This window comes from Clinocottus analis, unplaced genomic scaffold (genome assembly GCF_023055335.1).
Source record: "Clinocottus analis isolate CAN_PGR_092001 unplaced genomic scaffold, fCliAna1.0.p SCAF_5, whole genome shotgun sequence".
Classification (NCBI taxonomy): Eukaryota; Metazoa; Chordata; class Actinopteri; order Perciformes; family Cottidae; genus Clinocottus; species Clinocottus analis.
Window position 1 is genome coordinate 11823 of NW_027176207.1, and position 21410 is coordinate 33232.

The 21410-nt window shown below is 46.4% G+C and overlaps 1 protein-coding gene across 6 annotated transcripts in view; it reads left to right on the top strand.

Annotated features, from left to right (window-relative positions):
• The first annotated feature begins 510 nt into the window (after positions 1-510).
• The window catches only part of acaca (acetyl-CoA carboxylase alpha), a 30180-nt gene continuing 9280 nt past the window's right edge, over positions 511-21410 (top strand). The window contains exons 1-44 of one of the 6 annotated variants that reach the window (XM_068600808.1): positions 511-692; positions 1821-2079; positions 3520-3652; positions 3847-3985; positions 4137-4246; positions 4325-4406; positions 4511-4609; positions 4736-4842; positions 4949-5059; positions 5269-5478; positions 5607-5777; positions 6245-6406; positions 6546-6709; positions 6830-6980; positions 7168-7271; positions 7344-7571; positions 7742-7892; positions 8006-8140; positions 8736-8882; positions 8988-9176; positions 9812-9912; positions 10143-10231; positions 10422-10546; positions 10623-10736; positions 11093-11206; positions 11282-11371; positions 11459-11577; positions 12766-12789; positions 13220-13363; positions 13780-13923; positions 14017-14119; positions 14205-14312; positions 14418-14474; positions 14708-14752; positions 15939-15980; positions 16588-16803; positions 17415-17570; positions 17664-17888; positions 18752-18907; positions 19017-19163; positions 19473-19742; positions 19962-20059; positions 20215-20335; positions 20488-20598. In XM_068600808.1, coding sequence (XP_068456909.1) covers positions 1850-2079; positions 3520-3652; positions 3847-3985; positions 4137-4246; positions 4325-4406; positions 4511-4609; positions 4736-4842; positions 4949-5059; positions 5269-5478; positions 5607-5777; positions 6245-6406; positions 6546-6709; positions 6830-6980; positions 7168-7271; positions 7344-7571; positions 7742-7892; positions 8006-8140; positions 8736-8882; positions 8988-9176; positions 9812-9912; positions 10143-10231; positions 10422-10546; positions 10623-10736; positions 11093-11206; positions 11282-11371; positions 11459-11577; positions 12766-12789; positions 13220-13363; positions 13780-13923; positions 14017-14119; positions 14205-14312; positions 14418-14474; positions 14708-14752; positions 15939-15980; positions 16588-16803; positions 17415-17570; positions 17664-17888; positions 18752-18907; positions 19017-19163; positions 19473-19742; positions 19962-20059; positions 20215-20335; positions 20488-20598 — 5742 coding nt within the window. In that variant the 5' untranslated portion in view covers positions 511-692; positions 1821-1849. The remainder of the gene's footprint in view (positions 693-1820; positions 2080-3519; positions 3653-3846; positions 3986-4136; positions 4247-4324; positions 4407-4510; positions 4610-4735; positions 4843-4948; positions 5060-5268; positions 5479-5606; positions 5778-6244; positions 6407-6545; positions 6710-6829; positions 6981-7167; positions 7272-7343; positions 7572-7741; positions 7893-8005; positions 8141-8735; positions 8883-8987; positions 9177-9811; positions 9913-10142; positions 10232-10421; positions 10547-10622; positions 10737-11092; positions 11207-11281; positions 11372-11458; positions 11578-12765; positions 12790-13219; positions 13364-13779; positions 13924-14016; positions 14120-14204; positions 14313-14417; positions 14475-14707; positions 14753-15938; positions 15981-16587; positions 16804-17414; positions 17571-17663; positions 17889-18751; positions 18908-19016; positions 19164-19472; positions 19743-19961; positions 20060-20214; positions 20336-20487; positions 20599-21410) is intronic. The other 5 variants (XM_068600809.1, XM_068600810.1, XM_068600812.1 and 2 more) reach the window with 5 other exon arrangements.

Consider the following 21410-nt stretch of genomic DNA (forward strand, 5'->3'; position numbering starts at 1 on the left):
AACTTAAGATCGCATGAGATAGAAACTGAGTACTTTATGAATGGGGTATTTTTATTACAGCAACCAAGTTACAACTATCACCTAATCAAAACGTATAAAGACACGGATGGAGGCAAAACATATAAACAAAACAACAACAATAACAACATTAATAGTAACTATATTTCACTATTTAAAATCGGGGGCTACTGTAATTGGTGGAAGTTTAGAAGTATTGTTGTGTTTTATTACAATATGCATTGGGATTTTACAGATTAAAGAATACCAATAATTTACAATCTTTTGATTTAATCTATGTTGCTTTTTCATATTGTGTAGCTGTTACATTATTTGAATAAAATAAAACACAACCATTTCATTTTCGTGATAATAATATATTTATTTAGCTTTTTCACCCTTCATGAAACACAAACCATTTGCCATCTTCTGTAATCTATCTCGTGTGTTTTCTATCTGATGCATTTCTATAGCGGAAGTTGCGCCGCGAGGTCAACGTCCAGGAGTAACCTGCAGGCGCATCATCACATCACCCCACTGTCTGCTGTTGCCGCATCATGATGTGACTTTCTCCTTCTTCTCCTTCGTCTCAGCAGCATCACTGGACACAGAGATGCCTCGAAGACACCACTGATTCATCGATATCCCGTGCGCAACTTGTTTTGTCAGGATTACGTTTCAGTGCATCTCCACCGGTGAGTGAGTTACCAGCCGAGCCCTTCATCTCAGATTATTTCTGTCTGTCTGCTTCTGCGTTGACGACTTGCACCACGCTGCGTGTACTGTACACCTGCGGACAAGTCACCGGGTTTGTACAGGAGCTACTTCCGCAAACCAACCGACATCTACCGGTCACGCCACGAGCGTCTGCGCCTCCGTGTCTGCGGGGTTGTGAGTGAGGCAGCCCGCTGTGGCTGGTGGCGTTCCCCGCTGGTTGGTTGACTTCACGCTAACCGGGGGGCTAGCTCCAAGTTATTGCCGTGAAAAGGATGTGGTTCGAGTCCCGCTAAACATGCGGCTCTTCGGGACCGTGGTGCGCTGCTCCCCTGGCCCACGTTAGCGCTGTGTGCGCCGCAGGGCTCTGCTGGTTTTTCTGGTCCCGCGAGCAGCTATTGAAAGCCACAGTAAGGTGCGCCATGGCTGGGAGTCCACTCCTTCCATCCGAGCAGATGGAATAAACAAACCCAAGAGAAGAACATGCAGCTGGAGGACAGCACCGTGTTGTTGTTGTCTTAATGGACTTTGGGCTTTTCTAAGGTAGCTGTTGCTCGAGGAGAAGGTACAGTCAGGCTTTTCAGTGAAATCAAGTTGAATGCAACAGACAGACGGTTGTTATCGTACAGGTGTTCATTACATGAGCTAAACACTTTGCTTCAATTGGCAGGAACACTTTGAAGTGTATCTCCCATGCAGGCAGCATTTATATGGACATGTTTTTTATAGACTTTTTAAATATATGCTTCTCACATTGTTTCTTCTCTCAGACCTGAAACAATGCTGTAGATGCTTCTGGTTCGTGAGAACAGTACAAACAGCGTGCATGTCATTGAAATCTTCCTGCATTCCAATATTCAACTGGTTTGGCAAATATCGCCCCCTTTTCCGAGTCTGCACACAATGTGCTGCTGCTCCCAGTGTGAGTTCAAGTGTTGCAATATCGGTTGCATTTATCAAGATACATAAGTTTATGTAACTCACTTTTGCAACACGACAAACAGGGTTGCATGCCAGGCGAGGTCGGCTTGTGACACACCGTACCTTGACATGTTGCACTGTCTGTTTCTCCTTTATAACTGTTGCTGCCACTGTCTTGTCTTTGTCAGTATTCGCAGCCTGTTCGTGTCGCCCGGCCATGGCACAGCAGGACGGCGCTGCCAAGAAGAGCCCGGCGGTTGCGGCTTTGCACTCGCACTTCATTGTGGGATCGGTATCGGAGGAGAACTCTGAGGATGAGATCCCAGGGAAGCCTGGCTTGCAGCTGGAGGAGAGGGAGAATCGCTCCTTGTCACCATCTTCTGACAGCTCAAGCAGCACCTTTGATATGGGATTCGACCACATTGATGGCCCCTCGCAAAACCTCAGGTTGGAATACAAACCCGAGTGTCCACATTTCCCCTCGTCTCTTGATGTTCATTCCGTGTTTTCACTGAATATTGCCATCGGTTATGTGTGTGGATCCAGGTGCTTTCTGTGAACATTTTTCTTTTTGTTGCAGGAGTTCTAAAGTGTTTCTTTCCTCAGCGTTTCTCAGTGTTTCTTTGCAACAAGCATTTTGGGATTATTTAGTTCAGTCATTTTTATTTTCTTTAGCAGCTTTCAATCACATTATTGCTTAGTGGCTTGCAAATGTGAGACGCAAAAAGGGAACGTGCGATTCCAAGCGCTGTCTCTTCGCCAGCGCATGTGAAAATATGTCGTTTCACTCGCTGCACGCGGCTTAAGGATTCCTTTACGTCGTGGTCAATCTGGAAGGCACACATAGACTTCAGCATGTTGGTTTGGGAAAGTGTTCAAACTCACTAATTCCCAATCCTCTGAAGCCTCGCAGAAGATTTGGGTTTGCTGTTTAAAATGAGATATAAACGTGCTTATGTGCAGAAGAGCTTTTACCATAATTGCATGCTATATCCATTCCAATGAGATTTTGTTCATGCTTCTATGTTCTGTCTGTCAATTTGGTTTCTAAACATTGTTCTGTTATGCAGCCAGCCATGTGGATAGTCGTGTTTTGTGCTCTTAGCATTTGAGGATGTTGTTTTCTCCTGTGACATGGGAGTCTCTGGGGCTCAACTGAAAGACGCTGGGGCGGTAGTTTTAAAACTGGAAATACTGGATGTCTCTCCCCCAGCCCCTCCTCTCTCAGTCATAGAACAGAAAAGACTCTAGCAGCTCCACCGCTGCAGTGAAACCAGGGCCTCCATTCAGTACGGGCTCGTAACCCCGGCAGTGATGCAATAACACAGCATCAGGCCATAGAAATGAGCCCCAGGCGCCGCCCGCCTTCCAGCCGACGGACGCTTCCCTCCCCGTGTACTATGTCCTCTGAAGTACGATGTGTCCTGCCGTCAGTGGTCGAACTGTAGGCTCGTTAAAGATAACGTTGCTGACTCTTTACTTTTTCAGTCCAACATGTTTCTAAATTATTATTATCATTCTTGCCATTATTATACATATTCAGGTTTTCCTTCACTGACTAAGCTGTAACTTGCCCACAAGCTATAAAGTTAAGATAAGATAAGAGACAGTAGAGAAATCCTCTGCACCTGAGACCAGTCAGCCTCTTATCAATATGAACGGATGTCAGTGTCCTTTTTTTATCTTCTGGGCTGTAAACTTAAACCGTTGTTGAGACACAGCCGCTGCCGAAACACTCGCGTGACAGTTTTCTTCTGGCAGTTTAAAATCTGAATTCATGCCTTGTGTTTTGCACATTAATCTGCTTGTTATCAGACCTACAACATACCCTGTTCCTCCCAAAACTAGCGGTGGTACGAATGGATGTTGCGTTCTTCACCCTGACAGGCCAAGCATGTCAGGGCTGCATCTGGTGAAGCAAGGCAGAGACCGCCGACGCATTGATCTCCAGAGGGACTTCACCGTGGCGTCTCCTGCTGAGTTTGTCACCCGCTTTGGTGGCACCAAGGTTATCGAGAAGGTGAGGATTTAAAAAAAAGTTTTTCAGTTAAGAATTCCAAAACTACTTCTGTTTGGATCACACAGTCATGAAATGTAGAAACAGAGAATAGGAAGTCATCATGCAGTGACTGGATTAGACTTGCCCTTATTAATGAAGTATTTCAAACTATGTCAGCCAATCAACGTCGGTCACTCAGCTGTTTGCCTCTTCAGGTGCTTATTGCCAACAATGGAATTGCGGCGGTCAAATGCATGCGCTCCATCCGCCGCTGGGCCTATGAGATGTTTCGCAATGAAAGGGCAATCCGCTTTGTTGTAATGGTGACCCCAGAGGACCTGAAGGCCAATGCAGGTGAGCTTTTAGCATGACGCCTCTGAACACGTAAAGAAAGAACACGATTCCGGTGCCAGCGACTCAGCGAAGGTGTAAGGATGCACTGATGAAGAAGACCCGACACTGGTACCAGCGAGGAAGGTAATGAAATCTGTGGTTGTGTCTTCAGAGTACATCAAAATGGCGGATCATTACGTGCCCGTGCCTGGAGGGACAAATAACAACAACTATGCCAATGTTGAGCTCATTCTAGACATTGCTAAACGGATACCTGTTCAGGTATGACCACACCCTTATAATATCTGGAGAGACTAGTATTGGTGTCGTGGACATAACACCTGTCTCCTGGTGTAACAGGCAGTGTGGGCTGGATGGGGTCATGCCTCAGAGAACCCCAAACTCCCAGAGCTGCTTCACAAGAACGGCATTGCTTTCATGGGTAAGAGAAGCGTCTTACAATGTCTATCACTTTGACCCTTAAACTAACACATCACCTGTTAAATCCTTTTATTTCGTCTTCTTCATTGGTAACTCCGACCTCAGGTCCCCCGAGTCAGGCTATGTGGGCTCTTGGAGACAAGATCGCCTCGTCCATCGTGGCGCAGACGGCTGGCATCCCAACGCTGCCCTGGAGCGGCGTCGGTACGTCACCGCTTGTGTCTCTTTTGGTTTATGATCAGCTTTGAAAAATGCCTTTTTTCTTTCTTGAATTTCATGTATTGGGTGTTTGTTTGTGTGCTAAATATCTATTCTGTCTGTCTTTTTCAGGCCTCACAGTAGACTGGACAGAGAGCAACAAAAAGAATAAAGTGATCAATGTTCCTACTGACGTGTATGAGCTCGGCTGCATCCAGGATGTGGAGGATGGCCTGAAAGTAAGCATGCATTTAAGGGACTGTTCGTAACGGCAAAAGAATGTTTGCTTAAGCATACTGTGCGTCGCTGCTTGGGTGCTGGAAAGCTGTACGTTTCCGTTGACAGGCTTCGGAGAAAGTGGGCTACCCCGTCATGGTGAAGGCCTCAGAGGGAGGCGGAGGCAAAGGCATCCGTAAAGTCAACTGTGCTGACGATTTCCCTAATCTCTTCAGACAGGTACGTGGAAACTCTGACTAAACCCAGCATTTAATTTGAGACCTCATGCAGGACGTAAGGCATCATGCGATGGCGTTTGAATGTACCAGTAGAGATCCAAATGGGGAAAATGTGGCTGCACCAAAGTGGGAAAACGGTATTGGAATCTTAGACTTAATGTTTTGTGAACTTGTTGACTTCAAGCGTTTGCTTTATCTCTGGTTCTCCAGGTCCAGGCAGAAGTCCCAGGATCACCTATTTTCGTTATGCAGCTCGCAAAGCACGCCCGCCACCTGGAGGTCCAGATCCTGGCCGATCAATACGGCAACGCCATTTCCCTGTTTGGGAGAGACTGCTCTGTGCAGCGGCGGCACCAGAAGATCATAGAGGAGGCTCCTGCTACCATCGCCACCTCTGATGTGTTTGAGGATATGGAAAGGGTACAATCCAGCTTGCATTGTTTGTGCTTGTACACAGCTGATAAATGGAGCTGTAAGACCAGCAGCGTGCATACAGATGAATTGAAAGCGTTTCAACCTGAATGTGAATGGAGATGTTTTCTCTCCAGTGCGCAGTGAAGCTGGCTAAGATGGTGGGCTACGTCAGTGCAGGTACAGTGGAGTACCTCTACAGCCAGGATGGCAGCTTCTACTTCCTGGAGCTCAACCCTCGCCTGCAGGTGGAGCACCCCTGCACCGAGATGGTGGCCGACGTCAACCTGCCCGCTGCCCAGCTGCAGGTCAGTCCAAGTGTTGCCGAGAGCACGCTTTACACCCAATACAGTCCGTGAGCGGACGGCGTTAGCACGCTTCACCGCTCGCCGCTAGACGGGCCCCCTGTCTCCGTGGCAACGGACTGCAAAAGGAGGCAGTGTGCAGAGACGCTGTGTGGTAGGTCCACTGGGTCACATGGTCTGTTCAGCAGTGTTTAGGGTCGTGTGTAAATAGGTCAGTGGCCAGTCGAGCTGATTGGACGCTGCTGTGGGAGTGACACAAAGGAGAAGGGGCTCACTGTCTGTGGAGAGATGGTGTCTATCGGTTGTCTCGGAACAACTGTCAGCAAATGTGCGTGTGGATCATGCAAACCCAATCCTAACCCACACATGTGCTGTAATGTGTTTGTCCAGTGAATCTGTCCCTTAATGGTCATCCCATCTCAGTCCCAGTGCATGAACTCGTGTCGTACCATACGTCCATCTCCTGTCAGATTGCTATGGGTATACCTCTTCAACGGATCAAAGACATCAGGATGCTTTACGGGGTCCAGCCGTGGGGAGACTCTCCCATTGACTTCGAGGGCCTCTCCACAGCCCCGTCCCCGCGGGGCCACGTCATCGCAGCACGCATCACCAGTGAAAACCCCGATGAGGTGAAGCTCACGCAAAATAACACGAGTCCAGTTGTACCACGAATGAAGGCCGTCGTTATTACTTCAAAATGTTACCCGTGTCTGTGTCAAATGAGTTGTGTTGCTTGAGTTCATGAGATGACGCGTGGTGCGGTTGCAGGGTTTCAAGCCCAGCTCCGGCACCGTGCAGGAGCTGAACTTCCGCAGCAACAAGAACGTGTGGGGCTACTTCAGCGTGGCGGCGGCTGGAGGGCTGCATGAGTTTGCAGACTCCCAGTTTGGACACTGTTTCTCTTGGGGAGAGAATCGTGAAGAAGCCATCTCGTGAGTACACGCAAACCAAAAACTACTAATAATACATATTTCTGACTTTCTTCGGTAATTATTCAATTTAGAGGTTTTTGTCGTTGACATTTGTGGTTATGTCTCCTAATGGTCTTCTAGCAACATGGTGGTGGCTCTGAAGGAGTTGTCCATCAGAGGAGACTTCAGGACCACGGTGGAATACCTCATCAAGCTGCTGGAGACTGAAAGCTTTCAGCAGAACACCATCGACACCGGCTGGCTGGACCGGCTCATCTCAGAGAAGATGCAGGTGTGTTGAGTTATAATACTGACCTGTATTGTAACGTCGGTGCTGAAACACATTACATCTAAGATCATAATTACACTGTAAGTATAATAGCAACCTGAAGTCATGGTAAGACTTGTGCTTTGACCTACTGGTACGATGCGGCTGAGCTCTTTTCCTGGCTAAGCCGTAACGTGTATGTCGCGTGCAGGCGGAGCGTCCCGACACCATGCTGGGCATCGTGAGCGGGGCTCTTCATGTGGCCGATGTCAATCTCAGGAACAGTGTGTCCAACTTTCTGCATTCTCTGGAAAGGTATAAATATGGCATGTCGTATCAATCCATTCAAAGTAGTAAATACTCCTGGAATAAATAACTGTCTACCAGGGGCCAGGTGCTGCCAGCACACACGCTGCTCAACACGGTGGACGTGGAGCTGATCTATGAAGGTACCAAATACGTCCTGACAGTGACGCGCCAGTCTCCCAACTCCTACGTGGTCATCATGAACCTCTCCTCTGCTGAGGTGGACGTCCATCGGCTCAGTGACGGAGGGCTTTTGCTGTCTTATGATGGAAGCAGCTACACTACCTACATGAAGGAGGAGGTGGACAGGTAAGAAGGGGAAACGACGCTTCAGAACAAAGTAATCCTTCCTAAATAAGCTGTACCACAGGGGAAATGAAATTGAAGGAAAATATGTTTATTTTGGCGATTCTTTACAAAAACTAGTTGAGATTTCTGGTGTGTGCTAAGACTAGGTATCTTATTCTCTCCCCCCAAAGGTATCGCATCACGATTGGGAACAAGACTTGTGTTTTTGAAAGGGAGAATGATCCTTCGCTGCTGCGATCTCCTTCAGCAGGAAAGCTCATCCAGTACCAAGTGGAGGATGGAGGGCACGTGTTTTCTGGCCAGTGCTACGCTGAGATAGAGGTACAGTACGTCAAGGCGTATGTGTGTGTGTGTGTGTTCTCCACAAGAAAGCTGCAATCAGTTCACGTTTGTTTGAGGTGTAAAGATTGAAACTTTGCACTTGAACATTCCAGGTGATGAAGATGGTGATGACCCTCACGGCGTTGGAGTCCGGTTGTATTCACTACGTGAAGCGGGCCGGCGCGGCGCTGGACCCTGGCTGTGTCATTGCCAAGCTCCAACTGGACGACCCCAGCCGAGTGCAACAGGTACAGTGTGTCTGACGAGTGCACTCCACACAGGTATGCGCTGCATGCCAGGTGGGACTTGTCGTAGGCCTGCACAATGATGTGTAATATAAATACACACATTGCAGATGCAAAACACACATACAGCTGGATATTTATGCGCTTCACAACAGCTTTCTTGGCAGATTGCGCTTCATTAAATTCTCCACAATAGACTTGAAGAAACAAAAACATCTGTGGGAGGGGTCTTCTTCCTCAAATGCACTTGTGTGAATCCATGGGTTTAATAAGACTTTCGCTGGTGGGTGTTTGTTCACTTAGGTATTAGATCATTGGTTGTGTGCAATTTTGTTAATAAAAAAAATTGCCAACAAAGTTGAAGGCTCAATTTTCTCAAGGACACTGGTTTCTGCAAACACCTATGAAGCCAGACCGGACCAGACTTCACGCGCACAGCAACACTCCACATTTCTGACTGCTTTCTTGGTCAAACATTCAGGATATTGTTAGTATATCCAACTAGTTCTTCTCGACTACTCCGTGACACAATGATGGTGAATGGACCATCGGCGTATTCTACCCAACAGCTCAATAAGTATTTGTGTTTGTCTTGTAGGCGGAGCTGCACACGGGGCCGCTGCCGATCATCCAGGCAGTGGCTCTGAGAGGGGAGAAGCTCCACCGAGTCTTCCACAACACGCTGGATCATCTTGTTCACATAATGAACGGCTACTGTCTCCCTGAGCCTTTCTTCAGCGGGAAGGTGAGAACACACACACACACACACAATAACCTGGGTACACGTCAGCGTCAGCACTTCAAACCGTGAGCAGGTGTTCAAACAGTGTACCTCTTGTGTCCGTTCCAGTTGAAAGACTGTGTGGAGAGGTTGATGAAAAACATGCGCGATCCCTCTCTGCCGCTGTTGGAGCTTCAAGACATCATGACCAGTGTGTCGGGTCGCATCCCCCCTGCTGTGGAGAAGTCCATCAAGAAGGAGATGGCTCAGTACGCCAGCAACATCACCTCCGTGCTGTGCCAGTTCCCCAGCCAGCAGGTGAGGGTGAACAACGCGCTCACCTTCACAACCCTTCTTAGAGCGAGCCTGCTCGATAACAGTAAAACCCTGTTTCTGTGCCATTATTATTATCAATATTGACCAGTTTCTGCGGTAATTCTACAGCAAACAGTTATTACTTATGTTTAGGTACATTTTGAATGCTGGCACGTTAATTCATCTACAAAACGGCAGCACCAATTATCATAAACGAGTGCGTTTGGTTTCCAGTGATTTATTGCATCTAAACGTGGTGTTAGTTTGGCTTTTCTTAACTCTGGTGTTCAGTTGCACTCAAATTTTACAGCTGGCTTGAGAAATAGTCCTTTTTTGTAGAGTAAACAAACAAACGTGACCGCATGTCTGCAAAAGGGTTCAGTCACAGTTTCTAATATTATTTAGAAAAGATGACTGTCACCCTGCAATTTGCTTGTTTGTATAAAATGATATGTGAATGTTCATATGTTCATGCACTGTGCATGAAGAGCAAAGACAGACCAGTACACTGACATGAGAAGGTGTTGACACCTCTAATGATGTGTATAGAAAGAAATGTCTCACTCAATCAGGATCCCACTAAGTGAGGGTTCATCGGGGCCACTGGGATTCAATTCTCGTCTTGTTTATCTTTCCAGATTGCGAACATCCTGGACAGCCATGCTGCTACTCTGAACAAGAAGTCTGAGAGAGAAGTCTTCTTCATGAACACACAAAGCATCGTTCAGCTGGTGCAGAAGTGAGTGCCACACTGACATCCACAGTACAGCCTGCGACCCAAAGTGGCAGATTGCACAACAGACCAGCTTCTTGACCATAGCCGGCCGGGAAAAAAGTTTAGAAGCCTCATCTAAATGTGTAACACTGAGATTGATTTTCTGTATATTAGTTGTATCCTTGACACTAACCTACTGTACATTATCATTACAATGCAGCATTGTTCTTTGTGGCTGTGTCTGTCTTGAAAAGGTATCGCAGCGGCATCAGAGGTCACATGAAGGCCGTGGTGATGGACTTGCTCAGACAGTACCTGAAAGTAGAGATCCAGTTTCAGAATGGTGAGTGACTGCACTTAATTAAAGGTTTCAAAGTTCTCGCTGTTTCGACACGTTGCCTCATGCAAGAGTAACGTGGTTTCACAGAAGAGTTGCACTTCCTCATTCTGTCCACTCGGTGGAGCTCTTTCACAATAAACTCCTGGTGACTGTGCTGCATTGCCAGAGCTTTGACATGTTGCCTTGTTGACAGGACACTACGACAAGTGTGTGTTCGCGCTGCGTGAGGAAAACAAGGGCGACATGGCAAACGTACTTAACTACATCTTCTCCCATGCTCAAGTCACCAAGAAGAACCTGCTGGTGACCATGCTGATCGTAAGTGTCAGAACCCAAAGCGCTTTTCTACGTCTAGCTCATGATGCTATGTGACGCTCTCATCTCTCCTGTCTAGGATCAGCTGTGTGGCCGTGATCCCACGCTGACCGACGAGCTGATGGCCATCTTGACTGAACTCACGCAGCTCAGCAAGACGACCAACGCCAAGGTGGCGCTGCGAGCCCGGCAGGTCGGATGCCAACTTCAAGTTTTTGTTGACAAACGTATTGAGATATGGTGTTGTGTATGCTTAGAGTCAACCAGATACATATGACTTGTTCTGAAGCTGCAGCTTTATGAAGGATGTTAGTGTCACTAGTTTTATCATGAGCTCCATGTGAGAGATGTCACCAACTACTCCATTTGTTTATTGGTGAAAGACAAAACCATAGTAAATGAGAATAAAACAACTGGTCATGCTCAGAAACTGAGCAAAGAGAACGGTGAAAAGATTTGCATAAACTGGTAAGAGAAAGGTTTGCGAGAACTAATCATTTAGTAATCCATAAATGCACCGACAGTATTCCATGTGTATGTGTTATCCAGGTGTTGATTGCTTCCCACCTGCCCTCCTACGAACTACGACACAACCAGGTGGAGTCCATCTTCCTCTCTGCCATTGATATGTATGGACACCAGTTCTGCATCGAGAACCTGCAGGTAGGCGACGGAGGAGCCTCTGAAAATGATATTCAAGTGTTCAAGATGACTCACACTCCCTTTTTCTTCTTCTAGAAACTGATCCTTTCAGAAACGTCCATCTTTGACGTTCTGCCCAACTTCTTCTACCACAGTAACCAGGTGGTCAGGATGGCCGCCCTTGAGGTGAGAACAACGCTGCTCTTCATTTGCCTGAAATGGAGTCGATTGACAAACTATTGTCCTCTGTGTCTTTGACTCCTGTAACTGCAGGTGTACGTCCGCAGAGCGTACATCGCCTACGAGCTCAACAGCGTCCAGCATCGCCAGCTGAGGGACAACACGTGTATAGTAGAGTTCCAGTTCATGCTTCCCACCTCGCACCCCAACAGGTAACACGCCCGCAACCCTCATGCGCTGCACCCCACTGAACCAGCACTATGGGCAGGGATCAATGGTGTTGACGGAGAGGGAGATTGAATTTGAATCAGTGGCAGTGATGCTGGCAAGTTGGCAGTACCGGTGTGTGTGTGTGTGTGTGTTTATTTATGTATATATATGACCATTGCTGATGTTAATGTAGTACATGTTGCTCCTACTCGCTGCCTTCTTCCTTATTAGTATCATCCTGAGGCTCCCTCTCTTGTTGCATCTCCTCTTGCCTCTTAAACACTGTGTTATTATCTGTCCAGAAGTTTGTAGCATAGGGCAAGGTTTGCTGTGGTTGCACAAAACATATCACTCAATGCCTCTTATAATTATTATTATTATTGTTGTTATTAGATAAATATTTAAGGTGCTGCTGGATGAGTTTCTTTTAGAATCGCTGTAACTTGAGTTTACGTCCTCGGTTCCTTTCACACCTTCCCAGCAGTCGGCCTGTGTTCGTTGTTAAAAAGTTTGTTGTAAAATTCTTGTGTGCAAAAGAAATATTTCTTTTCGGTTGGTCAGAAGTGTGTCGGCCACGAGCATCAAAGCTTCCGGCTGCCTCTCCTTTTTAGTCGTGGGACACCATCGGAGCTCCTTCATGTAGAACCCGGAGACGCACCCGTGAACATGTAGACGATGTTGTGTGGTGTTGCTGTTGCATCTTGTCTGTGTGCTGTCGTCTGTGTGGATGTTGGTGTATTTCATCATTGCCTCGCAGTGCTATTTTATTTTTTCTTTGCCATGTTTGATTGTGCTTTGATTGTTTTTCTTCAAATCCTTTAAAATGCCTTTGCACATACATTTGATGGCATGCTTGTGATTGTACTGGTCTGAACTATCCTTCAGGTTCGGCTCCTCACTGGGAACTGAAGCCAGCGAGAGAGTGAAATGATTCGCTGACTTTATCAGGACATAATGCATGTTGTCAAGGGAGGAAGTGAACGTGGGTTTACGGCAAGAGAGCCGACCAATTTACTTTATCCTCCCTTTTTCCATTAATTAAATTCATCTAGATATTGATCAGGGCAAAATACATACGTCGTGTTAAAGGGCACACACACACACGCACACACACATTGCTACACTTTGACTGTCTTCCTCTCCTTATGCCTGCCACTAACCACTTAGTAATCAATGTTGTTTGATTGCAGAGGGAACATCCCCACTCTCAACAGGTATTGTAAACATTCTTTTCATTGCATAGACTCTTAGTGTTCACTGTAGGCTAGCTAGCTGCTTGGTCAAAGCAGTCATTCATGTCGTAATTAATTCATCTGGTGATGAAGTCAAGAAATTGTTTGGTAATTCACCTGTTTGGTGCTTTAAATCTTCCCCAAACAAAACAGATTTAGCAACTGGAATTATTCTGAGAAACGCAGAGTTTCTAAATGTTACTGCCAGCCGCATGGCGCTCAGCCTCTGTGTCGAACGTTTCTTCTGTGTGTGTGTGTGTGACGGTGTTACATTGCAGTAACAGTTGTGTGTATGTGCTTCAATAGTGTGGACATTTAGAATAACTTCTCAGATACTTCTAATATCTTCTAAGATAAGAGAACTCCATGTTGAGGAAATGCCCTGAACTGAACCCGTTGACTGTCCTGCCAGGAGAATGTCTGCTCCGGTCCTGGACTTTGCAAGAGCAGCGGACAATAGATTACAGGCAGCTAAACTCCAGGACCTTAAAGATAGTAAATCTAAGGATGATAAATCGGACGAGACAAACGCCGCCGATTCGGAGTCTGCGGACAGGTTTGACACACAAAACCTCTTGAATGCTTTCAGTGGGCGTAACTTCTGGGACTTAAAGGACTAACACCCACCCGACTGGAACGTGGACACTTAAAGGGTCTTTCTGGTGCTTTCATGTTTCCTTTGTTTGAATTGGGCCAACGCGTGATCTGTGGTCACATGCGATGATGTCAATTACTCCTCCTTGCTTTTTATACTATGAACCTCATTCAGTCTTTCTTTACTAAAAAGTCCCCTACGATTAACTCATAATTGTGTGTTTTCACACATCTCGTTACACCCCAGAATCCCAAATTGCTGGAAAAACAAACATGGGATCAAAACTGCTGTGAGGTTCTTAAAGGTGGATGGGAACGTCTTCACAGTCCTTCTCTTGTGTGGTGGATTCCCATTGTGATTGCTCTCTGACACCATAGGATGTCGTTCTCCGCCAACCTGAACCACTACGGCATGGTGCACGTCGCCAGCGTCAGCGACGTTCTGCTCGACGCCTCCTTCACGCCGCCGTGTCAGCGCATGGGAGCCATGGTCGCTTTCCGCTCATTCCAGGAGTTCACCAGGTCAGTCCACTTTCTACTTTCTTAACTTTGTGTTTCTTGTGTGATTAACTGCATGAGTGATTCATTTCCTTTTTAACTCCTTCTCCTCTACAGGAACGTAAACGATGTGCTGAGCTGCTTCTCTGACTCTCCTCCGCCAAGTCCAACCTTCCCAGAAGGAGGCAGTCCGGTCCTCTACGGGGAAGAGGACGTCAAGGTGAGGAGAACTGGGACTCTCAGGCCGGTCCTGGACCCGCGTGACTGTACCTTCCAGTAAAACGTGTAATTGCAATGTCATCCAGAGCATCCAGGACGAGCCCATCCATATCCTGAATGTGGCCATAAAGACGGACAGCGACATCGACGACGACGGCCTGGCGGCCGTATTCAGGGAGTTTACTCACTCAAAGGTGGGAGCGGGCAACAACGAGGCTTCTTGATTTCATCAGTTTGTTTTTTGAGATTGCTCATCATCATGCTGACATTTTTGCCTTTTTGTTCTCCCCCCATTTCAGAAATCTCTGCTGTTTGAACACGGCATCCGCAGGCTGACCTTCCTCGTGGCCCAGAAGGTGAGGGTCCTGTTGAAGACTCACTAAGTTCCTCGTGTCCACAACGTGCTGCCCTGCATGTGTCCAGATTTTTACAAATGAACTGTCCCGCCTCCTTTCTTTTTGTAATTACTAATACTTTATTACTTTGTTTGTATGGAACGACTTTAAGTGGAAATAATTTGCAAATCAAGCTCATTTTCCTGTTTGTCTCTTTCTGCATGCCTTGCTTTTTGCTGCATTTATGATGACAGGATTTCAGGAAGCAAGTCAACTGTGAGGTGGACCAAAGGTTTCATGTAAGTAGAGGAGGACAAATGAAATGTGGAAGAGTGTCATCAATGGTTGAAAAGTGTTCAAACATTAAACATCCAGACAGTCGGTATCATAATATTGGAGACAATCTGCAGATGAAAGGTGAATAAGATTCATCTCAGCAGTGACCACTTGATCTGTCCATTTCAAGCCATTCTGCACCAATCACATGTGAAGAGGAAGCTTACTCAGCTCTGTTGCACCAGATTAAGCACAGGAAACCAACCCACCATTGTCCCCAATCAAGAACATTTTAGTTTTTGGCACAGTTTGATTTTCTAGAGCAGTTTGAAGACGTCATTTAAAAAAAACACTGACTCATTGCAGAGATGTCGTTACCATGAAATGTCAATTGAAAGTGCTTTACAGTTATGTGGGCACAGCTTGTTAGCATGATCAGCAAAGCAGAAATTAAAGCCCCAATCACAGCGCTTTGTGATCTAGTGTGCTGCAGTGCACTGGACCGCAGTTATCTGTCCAGGATGGACCCGTTACCAACACAACACCCACTAGCGTTTGGGTGATAATGACCGGGATAGAGAACAGGATTAGACTGGAGCAATGCTCTTCGCCTCCGCTGTCATTTTCAATCAATAGGCCTTGATTTTTCTTTTGATGGGACAACGGTCTCTGATGAGAGCTAATCACGCTAACTCGTGCCGCCGTCATTATGTGGCCCTTGTTGCGCGGAGGCGGGTTCAGTAGCAGGCACCATTCTGCATACTCATCCTAAATTATTTTTGTTTTTGTTTTTTTCCTCCGTTCGCTGTATCTCAGAAGGTGAATATGATGTGTAATCAGTGTCAAATCATGTGACGGCTTCCAGTGTGTTCCCCTTTGCAGTGCCCTTGTTGTAGGCTGTGAGCCGATGAGAGCCTCCCCAATCGCTCGGGCATTGTTTTGGCGAGTGGGAGACTACATGTGATAAATGGGAATATTGTATTGATTGGCGTAGTGAGTGGAGAGATGGCTGCATGTTCAACAAGGCCCTGATCATCACCGCGTAATACAGAGCCGGCTTAGCTCATTGTCCCCTGCTGTGATTAGGTTTATAGTCCATGTCTAACTGATTTAGTGTCCTTAACACTGCTGTGCTTACAACCATGCTTTTTGTTGAAGAGACATAATTGATTTGTTTGTGTCCTTTCTGTCTCGCTATCTTCCACACAGAGAGAATTCCCTAAGTTTTTCACATTCCGTGCCAGAGACAAGGTGAGTGTTTTTACATCATGCAAAGTGTTTGTCAATCATTTAAAAATCTTCTGAATGTCCAAGTCAGTGTTTGCTCCGGTCGAAATGGCATCAGGTTATCCAGACATTGCAAATCAAGCCATAAATGTTTTAAATAAAATGGATGGATTGACTTTCCATTGTCGGGGAGACCATTCAAAACCGTATTGTGCTTATAGAAAACAACTTGTCCCCCCCCCCTGGCATCGCTGCGTTTCACTCTATCACAGTCAGTGATGGCTCTTCCTCTCCGTTAGCCCTGATGGTTTCACTACAATGACACCACCAAACCTCATTCAAGTAATGAACTCTTTAATTATGTCCCCCATTTAAGAGAAATGACACCCATTAGCAGCTTTCTGAGATCGAGATTGCCCATAATTTCATTTACTTAATACAGTGTTGGGCTCACGGGCATCTTTTACTTTACATCAACTCGGTGCTCCTGAAATTGGCAATTTCCGGTTAATGAAGTAGATGATGGCAGGAAAGCCCAACTTGTAAAGTAGAAAGTTTCTTCAGGAAAGTCTTTCAGCGTGTTCATTTAGAATGATGTCCTTGTTTTGTGATTGTCTCTGTTCCTCAAAAGTTCGAGGAGGACAGGATCTACCGTCATCTGGAACCGGCACTAGCGTTCCAGTTGGAGCTGAACCGAATGCGCAATTTTGCCCTCACTGCCATCCCGTGTGCCAACCACAAGATGCACCTGTACCTGGGTGCTGCCCGAGTGGAGGCGGGCACAGAGGTGACGGACTACCGGTTCTTCGTGCGAGCCATCATCCGCCACTCGGATCTGGTCACCAAGGTGAGACCAAGCAGTCATTGGCCGTGTCTGCTACCGAACACTTCACGAAGAACGCTGCGATACGGTGCACTATAACACAGAGCACTAACATCTGCAGTGCACTGTGTCGCTGGTAAGCGCTGCATCACATGGAACACCTACGTTGACCAACTGGCGGAAGTGACGTCCGCAAATCTGTTCGCGAACTAAAACTGACAAAATGAACGCACTTCTTGCCCTCTTCTTGTCCCTTGTGTTCCTCTTTCTCCAACCTATGTGGAAACTGCGACACCTCCACAATCGCGGCAGGAGGATATAAATAAATTAATAAAAAGCTGGCGAAATGGCTCCTCCTCTTCTGCTACGTAGCCAACATGGCGCCCGTTCAGTGCGAGTAGTGTCCATCGCTTTACACTACATTTTTTGACCGTTTGCAGTGCTCCATCCGGTACTTTCAGTGCACTGAATCCTGCTGGTTTTGTCAGTGTGGCGCCCTAAGCACTGAAAGTCAGTGCTTAGGGCGCAAGTGCGCGGTAGTAGACACGACCACTGTGTATTGTTTGAAATGTTCACTCAGGGTTTGGATCATACCTGCACCTGTTGACAGTTTCTTTCTTGTGTTGCTTCTCCAGGAGGCCTCTTTCGAATACCTTCACAACGAGGCGGAGCGTCTGCTGCTGGAGGCCATGGACGAGCTGGAGGTGGCGTTCAACAACACCACTGTACGAACTGACTGCAACCATATCTTCCTTAATTTTGTCCCAACAGTCATCATGGACCCATCTAAGGTTGGCGAAACTGTCTCACACACACATGCACACGCCTTTCACACGCAGCCATAGCACAGCTCAGCGTCATGCGTTTCTCTCTGCGCTCTTCAGATCGAGGAGTCGGTGCGCTCCATGGTGATGCGTTACGGCAGCCGTCTGTGGAAGCTGCGCGTCCTGCAGGCCGAACTGAAGATCAACATCCGCCTGACGCCAACAGGAAAGCAAATCCCCATCCGCCTCTTCCTCACCAACGAATCGGGCTACTACCTGGACATCAGCCTGTACAAGGAGGTCACTGATTCCCGAACGGGACAGGTGGGACCCAAAGACCGACAGGTGGGGCACTCGCACATCGTCCGTCTCATCTGCTCGTTGTCCAGTCGCTGGCTCAGAGTTTCAGCTCCCGAGCTTCTCTCGTGAAGTCAAAAATGGGATTTTTAAAATTATATTTGAATCTGCGAGTTCTGGCTTTAAGATTATTTAGTTTAAGTAAAGATCTAATAGTGTCTGAGCCCGCTGGACAATTTGTTCAGCAATATCCTTTAAACTCCCAGCTGATTCATCCATCCATTCATCCATTTATACAGTCATCCAGCCATACAGTCATCCATCCATCCATTTATACAGTCATCCATCTATACATCCATCCATACAGTCATCCATCCATCCATTCATCCATCATCCATTCATTCATCCATCTATACATTCATCCATCCATTCATCCATTCATACATCCATACAGACATCCATACATTCATACATAAATGTATACATTCATTCATACACCTATCCATTCATTCATCCATCCATCAATTCATCCATCCATTCATCCATCCATGATGACTTTGGTTTCTATTTGAAGATTTTAAACACAGTGGACCAGAAAAAAGAAAGAAGTTGGAAGATGAAGCAGCTGTTGTTGTTGCAGAGTGAAATGATTTTGTCAAATGAAAACATGCTGCTGATCTTTTTCAAGCTTCCTGTTGCGCGTAATGACCTTTAAATCAAAGTGTGTGGGCATGAATGTGTTTATACAATTGTTGCATCATATACTTTGTGTAAATGCTGCAGCAGCGAGTATGACGGACGCTCATCATCATCATCATCATCATCATCATCATCATCATCATCATCATCATCATCATATTGTGGCGAGGTCAGCGTGTCTTTAAAGTGGCTCTCTGTCCCTCTTTGTTTAGATCATGTTCCAGGCATATGGAGACAAGCAGGGCCCGCTGCATGGCATGCTCATCAACACGCCCTATGTGACCAAGGACCTGCTGCAGTCCAAGCGCTTCCAGGCGCAGTCTCTGGGCACCACTTATGTCTATGACTTTCCAGAAATGTTCAGACAGGTACCATACAAAAACAAACAACTCACATCTTTTCCCGTTATGACTAAAAATACCGATTGGCCAAATGATGTTGGTGGAATAACTTTATTCTTTTCATTTCTTGTCCCAGGCTCTGAAAAAGCTGTGGCACTCTTTCCAGACCTTCGCCCACTTACCCAAATGCCCGCTTCCCTCCGAGCTGCTCACCTTCACGGAGCTGGTGCTCGACGCCCAAGGTCAGATGGTGCAGATGAACAGACTGCCGGGGGGCAACGAGGTCAGTGTTTGGTGCACAAATACAGAAAACAGCAAATACAAAACAGACAAGTGGCCTCTGTCGTTGTCTATCCACCTCCCTTTTCAAAATGTGTAATTTCCCTTTCACTCTGTAGATGTCTCTGTTTCTTTGTGGTGTGGCAATGCTCAATGCATTAAAGACAGAACATGTCTAGTTATTCTATTCATGCCAAGGATAAAATGCTGCAGTCCGAATCAAATGCATTTCATTTAATTAAGACAAAGTATATTTACTGGATCTTTATTGCATACTGTGTATAGATCTCCACTCTTGCTCTGTTCTGCACAGATTGGCATGGTGGCATGGCGGATGACCCTGCGCACACCAGAATATCCAGCCGGGCGAGAGATCATCGTCATAAGTAACGACATCACACACAAGATTGGCTCATTTGGGCCCCAGGAGGACGTATTGTTCCTGCGGGCTTCAGAAATGGCACGAGACAGCGGCATCCCGCGGATCTACATCGCAGCCAACAGCGGCGCTCGCATCGGGCTGGCAGAGGAAATCAGACACATGTTCCACGTGGCCTGGCAGGACACAGCCGACCCGTATAAGGTCAGCCAGCTGACACGCTTCTTTTCTAATTTCACTTGTCGTTAATGAATGTCATTACTTCAGAGAATCACTGCTCACTGTGTTGTTTATTTATTTGTTTATACTGCATGTTTTTCTTTACTACGGTATCCCTTTTACTTTTTCTTTCAAAAGATTCATGTTTTTATTTTTTGCATCTGTCTTTCATAACTTAGCAGTCATTACTCTTCACCTTCGCAGGGATTCAAGTACCTCTACCTCACACCTCAGGATTACAAGAAGGTTTCAGCCCTGAACTCTGTGCATTGTGAACATGTGGAGGATGAGGGAGAATCCAGGTACAGCTTTTACACTTGAGGACATCCTTTTGTACGGGAGGAAATGAATAGTCAAGATTCCATAGTGTCAGTCAAGTGTGAAAGACTGAAAGAACAAGGAAGAGCTACTGGAGGGTCGCCGCTGGCTTTGAGTCAATACATGTGTTTCCATGCAGGTACAAGATCACAGACATCATTGGAAAAGATGAAGGGCTGGGTGTGGAGAATCTGAAAGGGTCAGGAATGATTGCTGGAGAATCCTCTCTGGCTTACGACGAGATCATCACCATGAACCTGGTGAGACTGAAGTGGCCGTCGTCTACAACAAACGCACGCATGCGTGTCGCCTCCTCCTTCGAATTGAGCTGTACAACTTTGGGCGATCTTACGAGACCGGAGACGAGAGTTGATTAGCTTGCAAGCCGTAACGTGATTGTCTCGACCTCCAGGTCACATGCAGAGCCATAGGGATCGGGGCCTATCTGGTGAGGCTCGGACAGAGAACCATCCAAGTGGACAACTCTCACATTATCCTGACTGGAGCGGCAGCACTCAACAAGGTGACGTACCTGCTATCGAAATGCATATGTCAGCGTTTTTAATTCTGTTTTTTTCCTGTTAAATTGAAAACATGATGCTGTTGTATGATTGTGTTCACTGAATAAGCACCAAATGAGTTTTGTCTAAATTCACATAATAGACAAATTGTGTGAATTTTCTGGAGGAGTTCACTGTAAAATTCTCAGTTGTCTATAAAGTTTTTCTGCTAATTTGGGCAGAAGAGTAAACGGATTTGAAAGCGAACTGTGTACATGTGTGTTGTTGGGATTTTCAAAATAATATTATACTAGAAACTGCGGTTTCTATAATATTTAATGGCAGGGTTAATGTTTGTTTATCCATCAAAGAAAATGAATCAGAAAAGTGTGCGTTTGCGCTGTTCCACCTCGGCGATCAGGCCTCGTTGTGCTCACTCGGCTTCCCTCTCCTTCCCGGCCACAGGCCGCCTGCCACTCACACGGGAATAATTGAAAGTGAACCATGAGGTTGTATTTGCATAGAAATAGAGTGACATGCCGGAGGCTGCGGCGCAGGACACCATATCATTTGTTTTTAATCAAAAGGAAAAGTTTTGCTGATGCAGATTGTTTTCTGTGTGTGTGTGTGTGTGTGTGTGTGTGTGTGTGTGTGTGTGTGTGTGTGTCCTCACGCTCCACCAGCTCCTCTGGTCTTGCTTTCCATTCTCTGTCCTTGTCATGGAATTAAGATGACTCCATTTCAAATGAGATGACAGATTGCGACATGGTGAATCATGCAAATGGCCCATGATGCCGTGTTGCTGGTGGCTCAATTGTTTTTAGATGGCCCCCAT